The 21,838-nt window shown below is 41.6% G+C and overlaps 2 protein-coding genes across 2 annotated transcripts in view; one reads left to right on the top strand and one right to left on the bottom strand.

Moving 5' to 3' along the window:
- Positions 1-1,183: 1,183 nt before the first annotated feature.
- NHLRC3 (NHL repeat containing 3) lies at positions 1,184-12,261 on the bottom strand. The gene is made up of 7 exons (XM_055426204.2): positions 11,963-12,261; positions 11,404-11,562; positions 10,978-11,125; positions 8,081-8,281; positions 7,290-7,381; positions 6,062-6,174; positions 1,184-4,962 (listed from the first exon to the last, which is right to left on the bottom strand). Exons 1-7 carry the CDS (start codon positions 12,044-12,046, stop codon positions 4,710-4,712), a joined length of 1,050 nt encoding a protein of 349 aa, XP_055282179.2. The 5' UTR covers positions 12,047-12,261; the 3' UTR covers positions 1,184-4,709.
- Positions 12,262-12,550: 289 nt separating this feature from the next.
- PROSER1 (proline and serine rich 1) overlaps positions 12,551-21,838 on the top strand; it is a 31,290-nt gene continuing 22,002 nt past the window's right edge. The window contains exons 1-4 of the mRNA XM_055426205.2: positions 12,551-13,439; positions 16,979-17,044; positions 19,298-19,366; positions 21,536-21,630. Coding sequence (XP_055282180.2) covers positions 13,395-13,439; positions 16,979-17,044; positions 19,298-19,366; positions 21,536-21,630 — 275 coding nt within the window. The 5' untranslated portion in view covers positions 12,551-13,394. The remainder of the gene's footprint in view (positions 13,440-16,978; positions 17,045-19,297; positions 19,367-21,535; positions 21,631-21,838) is intronic.

Raw genomic sequence — 21,838 nt, 5'->3', positions numbered from 1 at the left:
GAGCGACTGAACTGAACTGAACAGATACATTTTCTGTACTAAATATGCCTTCGGGTTACAATTTTAAATGTTTAAAATGAGTTATTCACTTCTGGTTATTAGTTTGAATTACTGAAAAGATTTAACCCTTTTTTTTCTTAAGCATGGAAACATCCAATAAAGCAGTAAATATTTCCAACAACCCTTGGAAAACATGTCATCTATAAACCAATTTCCTCAAGATGCAAATAAGCTGAAGAAAAATTAAAAGTATGGTTAACACTATAGCCTCAGATTTTAAAAAATCAGAAATATAAAGAAGGTCATATATAGGTCAAGTATAAAGATGCCCACTTTGATGTCAAGAAATGCGTATCATAAGCAGGACTCTGCTGCCCTCTTGTGTATCAAGAATGTAACGTAAGTGTCAAATAACCCCTTCCAGAAAAGCTGAAAAGCAGGCATGCCTTGTTTTCCAAACTAGGTAGCTCGAAGAGCTAGGGCAGAGGATACTCATCTAAGTGTCATTTGTGCATTGTTTTGAACATTTTTGTTGAATAAATAAACTTGATTTATTTTGACTCTCTACAAAAGACTTTGATTTGGATTTATTCTCCTGTTTCTAGTTTTAATGTTGGCTATCCAATCGATCCCGTTTTAAAATCCAGTAGTGTTTAAAATCAACAAAGGCAAAATGGAAGTTGAGCCTTGATTGCTTTTGACCTAGCAGCCTCATTGCTTGAAGTTGTTCTCTAATACGGCCTGAGCTTTACAAAGTATATAGGTCTCCTTAGCTTTTCATCAGACTGCACGTATGTTTTGATGGACAAACATTCCAATCTAAAGGCTCAATGCTTTAGTGGAGGTTAAGAAAGATTACCTGTAGCCTTGGTTTTCTTTTTTTTTTAGCCTTGGTTTTCTAACCTTACCCCTCTCTCCCAGAACAGATCTAGATGGTGGAGGCATAAAGAGATTCCATTTCTAATGCAAAAAACAGAGTTAGCTAGTTACCACTATCATTTGTACCCACTCACCATCTTAAAGCCACAACCTCTCCCAATATTTACCCACTTCAGCCCTCACTTCACATGTGAATGAAATCATATATGATTTCATGATCGCTGAAATTATTCAATGGCATAATTATAGACTGCCTTTATAACAACAAAATCAAACGTTAATTGGAAAACCAGACAATACTGCATTTTCTTTGCAAATTTTTTATTTAACAGAAAATACAACGCATCTCTCAATTAATTTAACCAATTAATCCAGAGAAAAAAGGTGAAATACCATGATTACAAGCATGCTATTAAACACTTTCAGCAAGGTCCATGGAAATAATACTTTCGGCAAGTTGAATAAGAATCTGGCATAAAACAAAGTTAAATACAACATTTTTGAAATGACAAAAATCTAACCTATATTCCAAAGAGACATTTGCACTTCTCGAGCTGACTTAAAAGCAAAACAAACAAAACCTCAAATTACTTCTCTTCATCCAAGTAGATTTATTATTTGGCTAACTGCATAAATTTATGGCATTTTGATAAATGCAAAATTAAGGCAAAACTGATAGCTGGTATCAGGTAAACAGCACATTTAGAAGGACCTTTTCTAACAAGGCGCCTTCAATGTACTTGGAACTACAGAATCCAAAGGGCACATCTGTCCCTATTGCATATCCAAACCTCACAGCCTTCCTGAAGGAGGAAACACAATGACAGTCCAACTTTACTGAAGAGAAAATGAAGGTGACTCGCTCAGGTCACACAGCTTCATCAGTGGCACAAGCACACTTATTAATGGGCTTGGAGCACAGGACAGAGTTCTGCTGGTAGATTACTGTAAAGCACTGGGATTTAGAGGCTTCCCTGGCAGCTCAGACATTAAAGAATCTGCCTGCAATGCAGGAGACTTGGGTTCAATCCCTGGGTCGGGAAGATCCCCTGGAGAAGGGAATGGCAACTTGCCTGGAGAATCCCATGGACAGAGGAACCTGGTGGGCTACAGTCCATGGGGTCACAAAGAGCTGGACATGACTGAGTGACTAACACACATGACACATGATTAGGATAAAGAGGGAGGCTGATATGAGAAAAGGCAAAGAATGATGTGAAAGACTGTAATATGGCAAGTTTCCTTCCAACCCAAGAATAAACTAGAACAAACTGAAAAAATGGTCTTAACTGGGAGGCTAATATTCAGAACGGGTTAAAAAAAAGATGCAGAAAGAAAAAAGCAGGAAATTATTCATCTTAATAGCTCCAAGTGTTTGGCACACACCCTCATATAAATAAATCTAAAACTTCTTTGAGGCAGACAAAAGTTAGGAATGGACAGAGTTCATGTAAAAAAAAAAGAAAAGAGGCACTGAGAAGAACTATTTTTCTTGCTACCTTTAAAAACAGTCTAGTTATTTTTTGCCAGGAGCCAGCAAGGGAAATCCTACCCATGGCAAAGGTCAATTGGGGAAGAGGCCTGATGGGCAAAGGCTAATCAGGACTCGAGGAACCCCCTGGACTTACCCGAGCATCTACCCCAAAGAAAACTGGAGTCTGACTGCCTTACTATCTTACGCCTCTTACCAAGTCCTCTAATACTTACGGGGGCTTCCCCCAAACCTCCTTTCTCTGAAAACATTAATTCAGAGCTGTAGTTTAAAAGTTCTCCTTGGCTTAATAGGAGTGTTGCAATCCAAGCCCCTCTGATAGCTTTCTAACTTGCCTGACAAGTTTGTCTGGGCTCTTACAACTACGAGTGTGACTGTTTACAGCCTCCCAGCCATGCAAGGACAGAAAGCCTAATATTCTAAAATACAGGAATTTGTTGAAGAAGTTAAAATTATCAGAATAGTACTAAAAAAGATTTCATTGTTGAATCAATGCTTGCTGCAAAGTTTATCTATTGTATCCTTGGAAATATATTAATCACATATAGAGAAAATAAGTAGTAGCCTTTGATTTAACCACATCAGATCTAAAGTTAATAAATTCCTTTCTTGTAGCTCACTACACCCTTCCTTATAGGAATGTAACTTTGTCATGTGTCTTTGGAGAATAGCACCTGACTTTAGGAAAATCACCTTAAAAGAATAGAAGCCTTTTTCTAGCTAACTAACCTTTGTTAGGAGAGAGGGCCATAAACTATTAGCAGGCCTCCTGGCCAGAAGATGATGTAAACCACCTAAAACTTTTGTATATCATGAGACATACAAAAATAAGCCCTGATCCTGATAAGGGTCAAGATTGCTGACCCCGCGTGATTTTGGTGTGACTCTATACCTCCCTTTCTCTATTTTTTTATGTGCACAACTTAGGGTATAAAAGCAGCACTGGAAAATAAAGTTTTGGGCCTTGCTCACTGAAGCTTGGTCTCCCCGTGTCGTTCTTTCTCTTTTCCGTCCTTTTCTCTATTCTCCTTTTTCTGGTTGAGATCCTTGGAGCGCTGGGCCCTCTGTGTTAACTTATCTGCCTGGGCTTCTAAGACCCACTCAAGGGGGTGCCCTGGTGGGGTGCCTCCAGTGATTCGAGAGGGCGCCTGCGGCCTACGTAAACAGAGCAAACCCCGTGTGGGGTTTTATTGGTTTCCAGCGTAAACCAAGGAATCATCAGCCCCTGTCTCTCTCTCTCGCTGACGCCGTTCATCCCGAGGATACCCTGGGCCATATCGAGGCAGGTCCCCGATAATTTTTAAGATCCCTTTTGGTAAATGGCTTAGACACCAGCCACTTTATTCCTATGTTTAAGGATTGAAACTAAGCATCTACAGCAGCGGTCCCCAACCTTTCTGGCACCAGGGCCTAATTTCGTGGAAGACAATTTTTCCACAGACCGGGCGGTGCGGAGGATGGCTTCAGGGTGAATCAAGTGCATTACATTCATTTGCGTACTTTATTTCTAATCTAATGCTGCTGCTGATCTGACAGGCGGTACCAACCTGTCCATAGCCCAAAGATTGCGGACCCCGGAACTAAACAACCAAAGCCAAGTCGGGCCTTTGAAAGAAAGCCTGCTGAGGTTCACACAAGGGTGCAATTTTTCATAACCTCTCTACCTGAACCACATGGTTTTCTCCTCAGTTTTTCAAGTTGGAGCTGAAACTGATTCCCCTGCAAAGACTCCTCAACTCAGACCTGTCGCTCTCCTTCCAGAAGTCCAATCGCACGTGTCACTGTCGCCACGTCATGTGGACTGCAAGCTACTCAAAAGCACACAGACAATCCTGCCTCTTCACGTCTGCATCTTCAGGGCCCGGCACCCCGTGGGTTCTTATTAATCAAGATCCCATCTCTCAAGCAGTTCATTGTTTATGAAGCAAATAAAGAGAAAGTTTGTGCTGCTTATATGAAATTCAATAAATTATGCTGCAAACCCATGTTACTTTCTCTGCTTCCCCTCCAGGGCAAATAAGTCTAGAGGGCACAGTACTGGGTTACTACCTTAGTTCCTCTTTCCCATTCTATTCTTCATTAGTTACATTTCTTTAAAACATCCTTGTGTACTTTCAAGTGGAACTAAATCACAAGAATGCCCCACAACCTGGTTCATAATGATATAAAAACATGTATCTCTCTGACAATACAATACAATAAGGGGTCAGGCAAAAATAAAGAAACAAATCCTGTGCCTCAACATCAGTTGAGAGTATCTAACAGCAAATTCGAGAATCTGAGGATCTGAACTTCCAACTAAAAAACCTCCAGAAAAAACAAAACAAAAACCCAACAGTTATGAACTGAATAAAGAGAAATACCTATTCACAGGGATGTATTTTTGCACTTGCTTTGCGCCAATTTCAGCTACGTAGACTGCTCCAGTCTCCCTGCTGACTGCTAAGAGATGCGGGGAGACTTGATCGGCCAGCTGGATCGTGCTGACCACAGAGCAGTCGCCGATGTTTCCGACCGGGGGCGCCGCCAGGATTAAGAGCCGGCTCAGATTCAGCTGGGCCACGACCACGTATTTACCATCAGGAGTAAACCTGAGGAGGAGATATCACACCATCAATCGTGCAAAACTAACATAAATGTTCATTTTTCCAATACACGTACGTATCCCTACAATATTATATCTTGTACAATACGTTGTACAAGGACCTGCCTGTTGAAGGGTTCTTTTAAAGGACATTTAAAATTGATCTGACTCTGCCCCTAAGGGAACAAAGAGATTTGTGATGATGTGTGTGTGTGTGTTAGTCGCTCAGTCGTGTCTGACTCTCTGCGACTCCATGGTCTGTAGCCTGCCAGGCTTCTCTGTCCATGGAATTCTCTAGGCAAGAATACTGGAGTGGATTGCCATTCCCTTCTCCAGTTGTGATGACAGACTTAGCCAAAAATGATTGGCTTACTACTTTTTTTAACTTTTTATTTTACACTGAAGTATAGCCGATTAGTTTCAGGTGGGCAGAGAAGGGATTCAGCCATTCATATCCATGTATCCATTCTCCCCCAGACTACCCTTCCATCCAGGTTGCCACATAACATTGAGCAGAGTATTAAAAATAACACACAAATAAACTAATGGAGAACTGGTGTCAAGCTGGGTCTGAAACTACAGACTCTAGGTTTTACTTTGTATTCTGTGTTTAAAAATACACTGCACCTCAAAGGCAGAGGCTGCAAGAAGGGCCAGCCTTTATTATCTCAAACACACGGGAGTTTAACCACTTGCACTCTGCCTGGGCGGGGGTGGGGGTGCACGGCGTGCGGTTCCTAGATGGCGCTAGTGCTAAAGAACCTGCCTGCCAATGAAGGAACTGTCAGAGACAAGGGTTCTATCCCTGGGTCAGGAAGATCCCCTGCAAGGAGGGCATGGCAACCCGCTCCTATATGCTTGCCTGCATGGACAGAGGAGCCTGGTGGCTACAGTCCATAGGGTCACAAAGAGTCAGACACGACTGAAGCGACTGAGCACTCTGCCTGAGTCTGAAACGTGATTACATATTCTCTGAGTACTTCTTTCCTCCCCCCTTTTCCCTGCTTAAAATTCACAACAAACATTTTAAGCTTTCAGCTAGCTCTTCAGGGAAACTAACAGAAACCAAATCAAACAAGCATTTAAAGACAAAAAGAAACGATTACCTGACTGCAGAAGGCCCCTCTTCTGAGAAACAGCTACTCCACTCTCCCAGCCAATCCCCGGTGTCTTTATCAAACACCTGAAGCCTTCTGTTGCCTCGGTCAGCCACCCACACCTGCAAACGCAGAAAGACGGTGACTGGACACTGTCCACATCGTGACGAAAAGGAAGAGAAGAGAGGGAGAGAATGACTGTCTATTTTCAGCAGTTTCATAAGCACTCCCGTCGAGGACTTGGAGGACCCCAAAGAAGAGCATGTTAAAGCCCCATTTTCAGGTAAGAAATTCAACTGCAGAAAGGTTAAATACTTTGGAGTGAGCTTACAATAGGTGGGAAAGCCACATGTGGCCTTAACCCAAAGCCTAGCGTGTTCTGGCTGCTATGCTAAACACCTGGCTAACTAAACCAGCTGGAGTACTCCACTGTCATGCAGCGAATCAGGAGACACCGAGAAGCACTCACTCACTCACTCCTCTAACAAGCATTCACTGAGTCCCTCCAACCTCTCGGTTCCTGGGTCAGCCAACAAGACCAAGATGTGGAAAAGCAGGCCGTGTCCTTAGGGGCTGAGGCCAGTGGGAAGCCAGCTGTTCACTCATACCACATCCTTAAACTTCCACCCTATTTACGAGGGTTTATCCAAAGTGCCAAAGCACTTAAAGAGGAAGCTTGAGAGATTTCAGTGACATATCAAGCATGATAACAGTAGGTTTCATTTAGGTTTGCGACAGGCTGTCTTGAGTTCTTCAGGGAACTGTTACTGTAATACAGGAAGGCAGACTGGCTCTAAGTGACATTGGGTGTACTGGGTTTGATGGATACAACCCACGGCATACATACAGCGAAATGGATTTTGTTTTTTGGGTTTGTTTTCTTCTTCATCTTTTGGCTGCCCCAAACAGCATGCGGGATCTCAATTCCCCAACCAGGGATTGAACCTGTACCCCCTGTATTGGAGGCATGGAGGCTAACCGATGGATGGCCAGGGAAGTCTCAGTGAAATGGTTTTAATGACGTGTGACCAGGGCTGCAGAGGTATGTAAGAGAGTACGTGGGTATACCCCGCCCTGGAGGAACTGCCCAGACACCCTGAGATACACAGTCACTAGCATACACACACATCCAGGTGTGCAGACAGGCACATGTACACCAAGATCCATATATACTGATGCATGCCCCGACCCCATATAATCAGACAGTGCAGACACAGAGGTCAGACCATATATTTACCCGACCAGTGGAATCCAGTGTAACACTGTGGGGTATGTTGAACTTAGCAGGCCCTGTTCCATTTTCTCCATGCAGCCAAAGGATCATGAAATCTACAAATGGTAAACACATCTGGTCGGTACATGTAGAATACCTTATGCATTAGTATGTTATATTGTATATCATGAGTTACAAACTATTCAATACACCCTGAGCTGATTATGCCTTCCTGGCTTTCTGTTTATGTAAATTTGTCTAATCTATATACTTTAAAAAAAAAATTCCTTCTCTGTTTCAAGCAATTAATCTGCTTCTTCAATGGCTTTCTCCACTTAAATTTTTCATAACCCAAATATCATTGTTTAGGGTTCTCTCCTTCAAACTGGTTCCCCCTCATAATCAATGTTATTTGGTATTACCTTGTCTCTGAGCTTACAAATTACGGTTTCATAGGTGGCCATTTTTAATGCCCCTGTATCGTGCTGAAGGTGTCCTTCTCACCCACACCCCCCCCCCAAAAAAGAGACACGCCCAAGTCTCAAATTGCCAAAGCTGTGAATGTGACCTTACTGGAAACCGGGCCTTTGCAGATACAGTTGAGGATCCTAAGGTGGAGATTACTGGGTTGAGAGTGGACCCAGTGACCAGTGTCCTTAGAAGAGAAAGGAGAGGAGGTGTGCAGACACAGAGACACACAGAGAAGGAAATGTGGAGACAGAGGCACTGACTGGAGTTCTGCTCAGTATCAGACAAATGAGACCCAACTCACTGAGTGATTCTCTTAGAACACCACACAAAGCCAAGCCACGCACCTTGCGACAATTTGATCAACCTGTTATTCAATCCTCCATCTCCATCCACAATGTAAATATCTCCCGTGTCTTCTACGTGTAATTCCGCAGGGTTATCAAACTGCAGGGGGTTCAAACCAGTGCCTTTTTTGCCTGGGGTCCCCAAAACTTGAACAAGATCACCAAAGGAATTGTATTTTTTAATAGTATGACCATAGAACCCTATAAAGACAAACATGCATATTTCACAAATATAACCACTGCACATTTACATTTTTCAAGTAAGCTGAGAGCAAAAAATTTGACAAAATTAAACAGCAATAAAAAGTTTAAATGCTAATAACTGAATATATTATATTTGACAAGCAACAAAGCTTCATTTGTTACAGGCAAACCTATTCACAGATTAGAATCTCATGTACTCCAAAATAAGTAGATTCTAAATAAAATAAATACAGCCAAAGAGAACTGACTCCTAAAACAGAAGGCTCAAGATATAAAAGTATTGGTACATCGCTTTCTTTTTTTATCTTATGACTTTCAATAAACATTATTTGGACAACAAAATCAAGATACATCTTACATATAACTGAATCACTTTGTTGCACACCTGAAACTAACAGAATATTGTTAATCAACTATACTCAGGTGCAAAATTTAAAAAGAAAAAGGAATCATAAGAAAATCAAGAAGAACTTGAACAACTTATATGTGAAAACTGTTATTTCAGTTACTCATGGGCACATATCCAGTTTCAGCAGCTCAATGAAAAAGTTCTTTATAATACAGACACATATATCTATTTTCGTGTTAATTTTTTAAAGTTTTTTTTAATTGAAATAACATTGGCTTATAATACTGACTTTTTTTAAGCCACATCTTCTCCAAGTGGAAACAAATACAAAATTTAACCCATTAGCTTTTCTTTCCTAAATAAGGAATAAATCTTTCCATAGAGTTAAAATTATCTAACAAGCAAAGCATAAACTGGAATATTAATAAACAAGGAAAAACCATAATGCAGTTTACAGAAACCAACTTGAAGCATATCAAGACCAACTAACTGGTAGGCATTCAAATGATAAACGGGAAACAAAGTGAATCAGCTTGCATTACATCCTATCTTGACAATTTATTATTATACTTGTTTTGGAGACTTGAGCTAAACTTTGTAGCAATAATTGAGAGCAAAACAGTAAAGAAAACAAACTTCAAAGTCTCTAAGGAATTGTAAAAAGGATACCAGTAAATAGTGGTTTTGTTTTTTTTAATGGCTAACATGCAGCCATGTTTTAACTAAAGAGCATTTATTCTTTGAAATACAGGAAGAAATAGAAAAACTGTCTTCAGATCTGTGCATGGAAAAACAAGCTATAATGGAAAGAATGAAAGCAAAATGTGTGTTCTGTTTATTTCTGGGAACCAGTGAAATACTTTATAAAAAAGGATCACATGAATGGAAGGAAGTAAAAAGTAAAGGCCTCCTTTTAACCGTGAATCCCAAAAAGGGAAAAAACAAAAAGAAGCAAAAATAGTCAAACTTCAGTAAGGTCTAACAATGAGCTCAGAAGTAACCTAGATTTTCTCATTTAACCAAAATCTTACCATCCAAAATATAGCTTGAAATAAAGGACTCACGGACTGAGGCTCAGAAATCTTCTGGGTACTGAGAACAGATATGGTTACTGCACTTTTCACAAAACCTGCTGCTGCTAAGTCACTTCAGTCGTGTCCGACTCTGTGTGACCCCATAGACGGAAGCCCACCAGGCTCCCCCGTCCCTGGGATTCTCCAGGCAAGAACACTGGAATGGGTTGCCATTTCCTTCTCCAATGTGTGAAAGTGAAAAGTGAAAGTGAAGTCGCTCAGTCGTGTCCGACCCTTAGCGACCCCACGGACTGCAGCCTACCAGGCTCCTGCATCCATGGGATTTTCTAGGCAATAGTACTGGAGTGGCTTGCCATTGCCTTCTCCTCACAAAACCTGAGACCTCTTTAATTCCAAAATGGTATCGGAATTAACCCAAAATGGGGAACAGAATGACCTTCAAGCCATGAACTTATCTGGCACAAGACTAGAAATATTTTCTTTAAGATCTCTTTCTTTCCTGAGATCCTGAAATAATAATACCAGGTTATCTCTTGAATTATCCTATCTTAAATCACAAGCACAGGCAAACAGCCATCTCTGAACACTTATCTAACAGCTGTAACTTCACCTGTGCTTACTCTGGCAGCATGCGTGTGTCCTAGGTCACTTCAGTCATGTCTGACTCTCTGCGACTCTATGGACTGTAGCTCGCCAGGCTCCCTGGTCCATGGGATTCTCTGGACAAGAATACTGGAGTGGATTGCCATGCCCTCCCCCAGGGGATCTTCCCATCTTACAGATCAAACCCGAGTCTCTTATGTCTCCGTCATTGACAAGGTTCTTTATCACTAGCACCGCCTGCACACTCTACTAAAATTATTTAATGGAAAGGTTTCAGACATGCTAGTCAGTAGGACTTCAGCAGCATTCACACCACCATCAGTTTCTGCAAATCTTGCACTCTGGGAAGGAAGCAATTCTGGTTTCTCAGCAAAAGCTCTCAGACAAGTGGTAAAAGAAAACAACAGGCAAAGATCCCATTTATTAGCTTTTAGAGAAGACCATTTTATTTGGCTTCACAGAAGGAGTCTAAGAAGAGCAACTGATATTTTAACACGCAAAAGTCCCATGACAAGTTAAAGGAAAGATCACAATAATGATAGCCTCCTTGTTAAATGTCTCAATTATACATAATATAAAAATTTAGAAAGGCGATTTCACAAATTTACAAATAGGTTCAGCCACTCTGATTTTAAAGTGGACAAGCAAGAACACGGGCAAAGAGGAGGTTTCTAGCAAGATAATTTAAGAGATATTACTACACATACCACTTCCTACATCCGTGATCCAGACAGATTTTTCCTGTGGTGTACTGGCTGCAAATATACCATGAGGTGTGTCAACTGTATAATTCCAGGCTCGTAGGAAATATCCATCCTCTGTGAACACTAATACCTTTGGGATGTTATCCCCTCTCTGAAGGTATACAAAAATAACTGCTTAGATAGGATCGATTTTAAGGAAGCAATCATTATTTTCACAACGAGAAACAGAAGTCAAAGGTTAACCAAGAAATGATGTAATGTTTACAAAACCAAACAATATTAACCTTTATCAAGCTCAAAACCAAACCACTAACTTAAAAAAACAAATTCCACAATTGGCGTAACATAAACATAGATAGTACAGTAACATAGGAAAGCTGTTTTCTTTGCGTTCATAACGTTAAAAACAAAAATCCCTCTTTTGCTTACCTGGGCTACATAAACCAATCCGTTGAGGGAGTCAACTGCAACACAAAATGTTGCCCCAGTGAAGTATTCTGAATACATCGGCCAATCCACATCCAGCCGGTAAAGAATCTCCTCAGCTCTCCAGGAAATTTTAAAAGCCAAGTGCAGATGTGGTGGGAGCTGGGGAGGAAGAGGAAATAAGGAAACTGACAGTGTACTTCCCTTGTGGCTCAGACAGTAAAGAATCTGTCTGCAATGCAGGAAACCAAGGTTCTCTCCCTGGGTGGGGAAGATCCCCTGCAGGATGGCATGGCAACCCACTCCAGTATTCTTGCCTGGAGAATCCCATGGACGGAGGAGCCCAGCTGGCTACAGTCCATGAAGTCTCAAAGAGTGAGACCCGACCGAACACACACACCACATTACAAACTTTTTAACGCTAAGGAGCAACACGTCGGCGGTTCCGCCTCAGGTGCAGTTTTGAGGCGAGCCAGTGAAAGAACCAGTTCCATCTGCATCCCGAGACCACCTCCCAAGAATGCTGCTACCCGAGAAGTCATTTCCTAACCACCCAGCTCACCCGAGAGGCACAGAACCGCGAATGCAAAACCAGAAGCGCTAGGAAGCAGCCCGCGCCGGCTATGCAGACCCAGAATCTCGTCATGACCGGAAGGGAAGACTGGCGAGGGAGGACTGGCAGGCGGCTGGGGGCCGGAGGACAGTCTCAGGCAGTCCGTCGCCGCAGTGAGCTCTGAGCTCCAAAGCGCCTACCCTGGATGCCCGAGGTTTCAGAACCAAAGAGCACCGGACACCAGCGCGAAACACAGTCCCCACTGGGATTCCGCACTCCCGGCGCGTTCCCTCCCCGCCTCCGTCACAAGCCCCGGGCTTACCACGTGACCGCCCTTCCGCCCATCCAAGCTGTGGACCTCTCCAGTCCACCAAAGTCGGGGTGCCGGTGGATATGCCTTAACCACTCGACGTACATTCTTTTAAATTCGGACTTACCAATCAAAAACGAGCACGATCAAACTCTAGAATTAAGGGCGTGACCCTCCAAAAATAACTTTCAGGCTTTGGGAAGGACTTCTGCCGCATCCAATTCCGAGAGGTACAGGCATCTAACAGGGACACCTACATTCCCACACCAGGACCCCTTCTTGGGCTCTCAGGATAGAGGGGCCTAACCTGGCGGCGCAGAGTTGAGTTGACTCGGGCGCGACGGGCTCCATCGAAGGTCCCCAGCGAGCCGGGGGAAGCCGTGGGGGTAACCAGGAAGCGCTCCCGGCGCTGTTGGCGCTGCGGTGTTCGGGAGCCCCCCTACCCGAGACCGTGACCCCCTTCGCCCGGCTCCCGGTGCTCGCCGGCAGCTGGCCCGCTCCCGGAAGCGGTGGCAGCTGGTAACAAAGAGCCGGCCAGGCCGCCACTAGCCCGGGCTGCGGGACCCAGGAGTCCGGCGGTAGCTGCGGGGAGTGAGCGAGAGCCGGGCCATGAGGCCAGCTGCGCGGCGGTGAGCGGCAGCCGAGGCGCTGGTGCGGGCCGAGAAGCCGGCGCCTCCCTCCTCGCCGGCCGCAGGATTCGGGGCGCGGGTGCCTCTGCTTCTCCGGCCGCTACACCCGGGAAGGCGGCTTCCCCGATCTTCCTCCGGCGGCGCCTGGCCTTGCGCTGCGGGGACGGACGCTCTGGCTTGGGCTGCCGAACGCCGGGTTTTCTCTGCGGGACTCAGAGAACCCGGCTCCTCCCCGAGTGGTCCTGAAGCTTTGTGGAAAGAAGCCGGGGAAGCCTGACGGGTTTTATTTTGTTTTTGTTTTTTTAATAAAAAGTTTTTATAAGTCCCCATTTTTAGACATTTTTGCAGACTTTGAAGTCCTCTACCTCTTGCGCATCCTCCCTCCTGCTCCTTGAGTCTTTTTCCTTAGCGGGAAACATTTTTTACTCTCGGGGCGGACCGGGGATGAACGTTTTGTAATTGAAACTGTAACTGTTAAAACCTCGTCGAGATCGTAGTCAAGATGGACAAAAAGTCCTTTGAAATGGTGCTGGATGAAATTAGAAAGGTAATTGCACTTAATTCCTTCAACCTATGAGTTACGAATTCTCATGATTTGTTCTCTTTGGGGGACTGCGAGCAGATTGTGTAAAATATGGATTTAAGGATTGCAAAACTGGTTGGAATTTTAACGTCTAGTGTAGGAGTTTATATCTTGATATATTTCACGATACGAAACGGAGATTTTTGCTAACTCCAAACTGCTCGAGAATCAGACCGGTATTGCGGAGCTTATATTCAGAGCCCTCGGTTCCCAAGCCCGCCCTACAAATCTTGAATCACTGTATTTTTGGATAAGTAATTTCGTATTTCTGAACCGATTTCCTCATCTTTCAGTAAGATTGACTGAAAACTACAAATACGTAGAAAGTTTCTTAACGGTGGCTATGATGACAGGATTTTTGAGTGTAAGCAGACTTTATTTGTTGCCTCGGCGGGACAAAGTTAGTATCCTAATAAAAAGTGTGGTATTAAGCGTAAAGGCAAGTTCTTAGGAATGGGCTTCAATAACTCGCATTTCAAAACTTTTTTGCTTCTGCTTGCTACGTTTTTGCTTCGTTTTAAGACTATTGTAGGTAGCCTACATGCCACTAGACAACAAAAAATTAAAAAAATTGGAATGTAGCCTTGAGGCTTAACAGTATTTTAAGCGCAAATTTAAGCCTTTACAAAATTAAACCTGAAAAGACTGACTAACCATTCGTGTGTTAATACAGGGTCCTTTGCTTAGAATTTCACGGCTGTTTCCTTGCCATTTTCATATTTTCAAGACCCTTGATTGAGGGGGAAAGACTTGTTACCTTGTACACTCGTGATTATTATTATTTCAGCTTATGAAACTATTAATAAAATTGCCTGTTTTTCATTCTTTATAAAGCAAAATGCTGTTTTCCTTCATAAATTTTTATTTTCAAATTTGCATGTTAGGTTACATTTGTAATGCTATTGAGTATTCTTTCTTTGAATCAAAATAAAATTTCTGCTTTTGCAAATCCAATTTGCCCAATGAAAATCTGCAATAAGATGTTAGCCTGCTGAGTACATACTTAGAATTTGCCACAATTTGTTAATGTTGATGTTAAACTACTATTTATGAGAAAACAATTTGTTCAGGGAGAGGAGTCTATTTCTTTTGGAAGCTCTGCTGCTGCTGCTGCTGCTGCTGCTGCTGCTAAGTCACTTCAGTCATGTCCGACTCTGTGTGACCCCATAGACGGCAGCCCACCAGGCTCCCCCGTCCCTGGGATTCTCCAGGCAAGAACGCTGGAGTGGGTTGCCATTTCCTTCTCCAATGTGTGAAAGTGAAAAGTGAAAGTGAAGTCACTCGGTCATGTCCGACTCGTAGCGACCCCATGGACCGTAGCCCACCAGGCTTCTCGGTCCATGGGATTTTCTAGGCAAGAGCACTGGAGTGGCTTGCCATTGCCTTCTCCGTTGGAAGCTCTACGGTGTCGGTTTGTATATTCTCTCCCTGACAAATTGTGGAAAGATGACGTGGTAAATACTAATGAAAGGAATAGGAACTTTTCTAGAGATTAAAGTCAGATTCATAATATAAGTCCCTTATTTCTGGTCTGAAATCAAGATGTATCTTTTTCTGCCTGTGCCAAATAATTAGATACATCAACATAGTACTAGGTTATTAAAATAGGATAAATATATAGTGCATCTAAGTATGAGAGTTACTGTTGGCTTTTCAAAATTGCTCTCAGACTTTGTAAATGTAAGTCAGTTTAAACCAGGTAACCTCTTCCTGAGTGTTACCATTCTGTCTGTAGGTAATACTAGCTGTCACTATTGTCATTTAAAAACAAAGGCATGTAAGATGACACTAGAAAAATAGGAAGAAGAAAGGAGGGGGAAAGGCAATATGTAACCTGCTTTCTAAGAAGAGGCTAATAATAATATTCACTATTGAGCACTTAGAGTGTGCCTGTTCTAAGCACTTTCTCCAGGCGTTGTTTGGTTTAATCTGCCTTCTATACCCCTCATTTTACAGATGGCACGTCTAGTCTCTGGAGGTTAACTAGCCAGCTCAAAATTACCCAGCTGATAAGGGAGGGGGTTCAGTGTTCAAGGTCAGGGCTTCTGACTCCAGCTATGGTGGTGTGCCTGGGGATACGGCTAGGCCTCTCAGTGCTGATGAAAGAATTAAGACATGACTTGGCAGCAACACAGTCCAGGATTGGGGCCAAAAACTTGCTTTTGATTGTGTCCAATAATGGCAATAATAAACTCCCAAGAGTACATTATCCAGAATCCCATTCCCTTCCCTTTTTCATGAAAATTCAACTACTGAGCTCCCTGCATGTTTCTCTGTTGACTGGTCGTGGTGTTCTAGCAGCATGATGCATGTAGAAAGTACAATTATGATTGTTCTGTAATGAATGCAGAGGGATTAGTTGATTTTTTGGCGGGAGGCGGGTGGGTGGAGTATGATTGACCATATTTCTATACTAGAAAGTACTATATACTGCTGCTGCTGCTAAGTCGCTTCAGTCGTGTTTGTCTCTGTGTGACCCCATAGACGGCAGCCCACCAGGCTCCGCCATCCCTGGGATTCTCCAGGCAAGAACACTGGAGTGGGTTGCCATTTCCTTCTCCAATGCATGATAGTGAAAAGTGAAAGTGAAGTCGCTCAGTTGTGTCCGACTCTTCGCGACCCCATGGACTGCAGCCTACCAGGCTCCCCCGTCCTATACTAGTACTGTCCATATTTCTACATACTAGAAAGTGACCCCTACAGTAAGTCTAGTTAAGATCTGGCACCATACAAAGGGGATTAGTGGATTTTTACTGAGTGGTTGTTACCAGATTGTGATAGTCTGGTATTTCCATCTCTGAGCTTAGCATGTAGTTGCCAGGAGAATCATACGTGATTTCCTGTGGCTCTAGATGGTGCTGGGTCAAGGCCACGAACTTCTCTCTGAACTTGTGTCACATTTACTCTTGACTATTTTAATCCTCAGGTAGATAGTGATTGGTGTTCCCTTTTGTGGATGAAGAGGCTCTCAGGGCAATTAAAGTACCTCCCAGAGACCACACTGCTAGTTAGTGGCAGGCACACAGATTGGCCGGTTCCTATCTCAGTAGAAATACTGAGAGCCTGGACTAGACCTTGTTTTACCCATGTTTCTCTACCAGTTAGTGCATATAGGTGCGCCGTAAATAATTATCTGCTGAATGAGTAATGGCTAGTACATTTAACCTTAAAAATGATGGTTTGGTTGAATTTGGGGTGATTTAAAACTTCAATCACTTTTACAGGAATACTTAATTTCTATTAATGTAGAATTTTATCTATTACAATTCTATTCCCTTTGTAGGAGTGAGTAGGGAGGCCAGGGGTTTTTCCTGGTGTCTAATTGTATCCCTAATAGCATGGAACCCCAAAGGTGGAATGTCACATCACCATGGTGACTTTATCAGCCTCCTTGTCTCTGGGCTACAGCAGGTCTGCCGCTGTTTGAGTTGCATAGGCAATTTTCATGTATGCATATTGCTGTTCTGCTCACATATATTTATTCTGTTTTTCTGTGTTTTTAGGCTGTTTTGACAGAGTACAAATTAAAAGCGATTGAATATGTACACGGATATTTCTCTAGTGAACAGGTATTCTTTTGTTTATTTAAGCAAAAGCTTTTTTTTTTAAACAGTGATGTTCTGATTAGTGCCTTTACTTATTTACCTTCTGATCAAGTTCAGAATTGCTTTTACTTTGTTGCTCTGTTCAGGAACTTTAGAAGCTTTCAGTTTTAACAGAAAACTTTACATTATTTATAGTTGGCATATTTTATAAGCATACCCACTTTCATCACGATATCATATGCTAAAATGATTTTAAAATGCAGTGTCTGAAAAACACAGTTCAAAGTGTTTATATTCTGGGCGCAGTATCATATGTCTGTAAACTTCTAATAGTTAACATACCCAAATTTGTACGGTGTTTATGAGTCAGTAATTGCAGAATTCACTACAGCTTATACAACTTGGAACAAATGGTGATATATGTTCTTATGTGAAGCCACGAATAAGAAAAAAAATAGTGTCTAATAAGTAGTTCCTGTATCTTCTAGAAGACTGATATTATCAGTGGGATTGTTTAGTGGAAACTTTCACCCAGCTTTAGGAGGAGTTTGCTGATTTTGAAAAATAGGTTTGCGTGTATATACACACATGCAGAGACAGCTGGATTTCCAAGGAATACTTGGAAAATACTTGACAGAGATATGAAGCAGAAATAGAAATGTACCTCTGGAGAACAGTTCTGGGAAATGGGAACATGAGTAAGGTAGACAGACAGTGGATGAAACTATAGATTGAGCTGGTAAGTAAATGCCCCAACTTTTCATCTCTTTCTCAAGACTTTCAAAACTGGAAGAACATTAAGCCTGTAGTTCTGCCTCCTAAATTCCTGAGAGCTACTCTGTGATTTGCACATGTTGCTACCTGTTTAATGAGTGGTTTCCACATGTCCCATAACTTTTCACAATGCTTTATTTTTAAAACTTAAATGTTTCAGGAAGATTTGTAATTTCACATAGCTGATAGCTTTTCTTTCCTTCTCTTGTATGTGTTTCTATGTATACATGTGAAATTTTGTAGAAAACTTCCCAGAGTAGGAATTTAATGACTTTGCTACAGTCATTAAAAATTTTATCGAGCTACTTCCTAAGTGTGATCTTATAAGCCTACTTATTATAATGAATATCTCCCATCCTATATCATACATGATAGTTTATGAAGCTTTATGGTTGGTGTAGTCCCAGGTAGCATTCACTGTGTATTGTAAAAACATTATTCCCATAAAAGTAAGGACATACTGTCTTCCCAAGTTGTATAGAAAGTACACACAATAACTGTTTGCTACTTACGTATCTCTCAGTGAGGAGTGAGAAGTCTTTTTACTCTTCTTTACATACCCCCCCGTTTTCTAGTGTTAACTTTGCTTTGTGGAATAATTGAACCCGTAACATTTTGAGGAACTCAGAGTGAAATAATTCATTAACCCAGGTTTTATTATCCTCTCATCCTGAGTCTTTTGTTGTTGTTGTCCCTTTTGGGCTCTCCTTGGAGGCAGTGGACCCGGAGACTGCAGTGTTGTGGTTTCTGCTCACCTCTCCCTGGCCATGGCACAGTGTCTCCCTCATTCACCTGAACTTGGCTGGTGGTGGTAGGAGAGAGCCTGGCTGGCTGTGCTCTCAAAGTGACTTACTGTTTAGAAGCTGCTGGCGTGATGGGTAATTCTCACCTTTTTAGAGAATAGATCTGTGGTCTAAATCAGAATAGTATGCCCTCCACATCTGCGTTAGACAGTAGAAGTTAGTGGACCACCACTAAACCACACCACTGGAGACCTTTTTCTATGATTAAAACTGTCATTCTCCACTAAATGTTTTAAAGCTTTCCATTCATACTATATCTTTATATTCCTAAGAGAACAGTTTATGTCCATCTAGTACTTTTCCAACTTTCTTTTTTTCCAGGTTCTTTCCCTACCTTATACATTCCTTTATTTCTAGACCAGTGCTGTCCAAGACTTTCTGTAACGGTGGCAGTCTCTCTCTGTACTAACCATGGTGGTAGCTACCAGCTTCACACAGCTGTTGAGCTCTCCCTTACCATGTGGCTTATGCCAGTAAGGAACTGAGTTTTCTCTTTGATTTGGTTTCAGTTGATTTAAATGTAAGCAGCTGCACGTGGCTACTCCACCTCACAGTCTAAATTCTGGTGTCATGCTTATGCCTCGTCATCTGGACCCCGGCAGCACACTTTGACTAGCAATTCAGAGTATGGAAATAAATCTTGTAGAAATGTTTGCAAACACGTTGTTGGTAGAGCTAAATTTAGTTATTTGCTTTTCAGGTGGTTGATTTACTGAGATATTTCTCCTGGGCTGAGCCTCAGTTGAAGGCAATGAAAGCATTACAGCACGTAAGTAATTTACTTTTCCTTAGAATGTAGAATTTTAAGTATTTTGAGTTCTCCCCTGATTTTCTGTCATTCATCTCAAGTTGCAATTTGTTTACTTTAGTTGCAGACACTAACTTCCATTATACTTTATTCAAAAATAACTATGTTAAAAACATTAAAGCTTCCCAAATTGTAAATTTCAATCACATGTACTGTACTATTAAATTGTACAGAGTTCTAATTGGCAGATTGGGGTAGAAAATATTTATAGGCAAGCAAAACATAGGATTCAAATTCGTAAGTATTTTTATTTACTTCCGTTTTTGTGTGTCTTCACCTTCCTGTATTTAGTCTTAGAACATTCAGACTGATCTATGCCTACATATTTTGAGACCATTGCTGTCCAAGTGCCCTTTCAGTGACAACACAGATGTTTTGTATCTGCTCTATCCAATATGGTAACCACTGGCTACATGTGGGTTTTGTGCACTTAAAATGTGTCATCTGCCTGAGGAGTGGTATTTTTAAGGTGTTGTTTGATTTTAATATAAGCAAGCAACATGTCTAGTGGCCCATACAGATGGCACAGTGCTAGAGCCTAAATTTTCAGAGGCTCTGAAGTCAAATGATACAGAGGATTTTCCTGGGAGTATGAGGCACTGATAGCTGTAAAGAAATCTGCTGATCTTGAGGGCTTCCCAGTGGCTTAGTGGTAAAGAATCCATGTGCCAGTGCAGGAGAAGCTGGTTTGGTTCCTGGGTTGAAAGATCCCCTGGAGGAGGGCATGGCAACTCACTCCAGTATTTTTGCCTGGAAAATCCCATGGACAGAAGGGCCTGGAGGGCTGCAGTCCATGGGGTCGCAAAGAGTCAGCACAACTGAGCGAGCACATGCACAGACAGACCCTTACCTTCCTAAACTAATTTGCGTAAGAAAGTGTCTGGGTCTGTTAGTGCTTCTTCTCTTTAACAATTGCTTTTTTTCTGCTTTAAAAAAAGAAAAGATTGTCTCACTCATTCACCTATCAGCAGGGGTTGAAAAATTTTCTCTAAGGACCAAAGAAAAGGAGAGCAAAGCAGAGAGCTTCTGTAAAAAATGCTGTTGGGGACCTTGGCTTATTTTATCAGAACAGCAAACTCATGACAAAGCTCTGAAGCTAGCTTGACTATCCACCCACCTTAGAATTAAAACTCAGAAGTGAGAAGGCTGCACAGGCACACCTTCATGTACTTAAAGACAAAATAAGTCTGATTTTACTGTGTCATACCGAAGACTGACTTTGACGATTAGGTTACATTATGGACATTTTCATAAACGAGCTACAGCAGTAGATCCAAGGTCTTCAGAAATATATAATAAACTTACATATAAGGAAATCAATCTTTTGCAGACATGTAACCTTCCGATAGAACTTTTAGATGTCCATTTACAGACATGTAAGGGGGCATGCAGTTTTACCAATTCTTTTGGTGATACAGGTTAATAGTGTTTAAAAACAACTTTGGTTGATCAGTTGATTCTAACTAATCTCCTTATATTGACTTTGATTTTTAATTTCCTCCACTGCTAACATAAATATATAAATTGACCTGCTTTTCAAAAACATAGGTATCCTAGACAAATATTAAATTACGTAACAGTCCATATAATCATCAAGTGTCACAGTGCACATTAACTTTCTTAGAAGTTCTGCAGTAAAAGAACCTGTTAATGTTTAACCCATCTTTCCCCTAACCATGTGATTGGAGCACCTTTTTTTAATAACACTATTCAGCACCATGGACTTCACTAGAAGTGCTGATTGTGACATAACCTAGCACTCCAAATGAGGAAATCACGATTTTTTTTCTAACTTTTCGAGCAATGTGTCTCCCTTATTTGTAAATAGCCTCTTTTTATATAGCCTTTCTGAGGAAAGTAGAATATGTAATTTTTTTTTATAGATGAACATATTGAGAAATGTGGATAAGAAAGAGCGCATAGGGGAACTTAGTTCTTCAATTAAAGTAGTTACATTGAAAAAGCCTAGTTTTAATCCGCATAGTTGTTAGAGCTTACTTTTGATTAAGCAGCTTTCATCTCACATATTTATATTAAGAACATTTAATTACACTACCCCCCACCCCAAAAGGCAGATTCTGGCATGAAAATTTCTCATGTTGAAAGTAAAATTATTTTTTTTATTAATAGAAAATGGTGGCTGTTCACCCAGGAGAAGTGGTCAATATACTCAACTGTTTCACCTTCAGTAAAGACAAACTAGTTGCTCTTGAACTGTTAGCTTCGTAAGTATTTCTTCTTCTTTTTACTCAGAGAAAAATTTGGAAAACTTCTCAAACATCTTTTTAACTCATTAGTGTATGTTAATGTGTCAGAATTATATTGGTAAATGGAACTAATAAAATGTAGGAAAGCATAGAGCTGAATTCTTATGTCTGAGTAACTAGTGTGCTCATTACACGTGATTATAAACTTGTAAAATTAGTGGGGCTT

Source organism: Moschus berezovskii, chromosome 13 (genome assembly GCF_049115385.1).
Source record: "Moschus berezovskii isolate FMDL1 chromosome 13, NW_MosBer_1.0, whole genome shotgun sequence".
Lineage (NCBI taxonomy): Eukaryota > Metazoa > Chordata > Mammalia > Artiodactyla > Moschidae > Moschus > Moschus berezovskii.
The sequence above is the reverse complement of the archived record's forward strand: the minus strand, read 5'-3'. Positions and strand labels throughout refer to the sequence as shown.

Excerpts from the sequence above, each read along its gene's own strand:
- NHLRC3 (XM_055426204.2), bottom strand. The coding sequence starts at position 12,046 with ATGACGAGATTCTGGGTCTGCATAGCCGGCGCGGGCTGCTTCCTAGCG. Across the intron at positions 8,282-10,977 it reads GATCACGGATGTAGGAAGTG|GGTTCTATGGTCATACTATT; the intron begins GTATGTGTAGTA and ends TTGTCTTTATAG. Across the intron at positions 6,175-7,289 it reads CACTGGATTCCACTGGTCGG|GTGTGGGTGGCTGACCGAGG; the intron begins GTAAATATATGG and ends CTGCGTTTGCAG.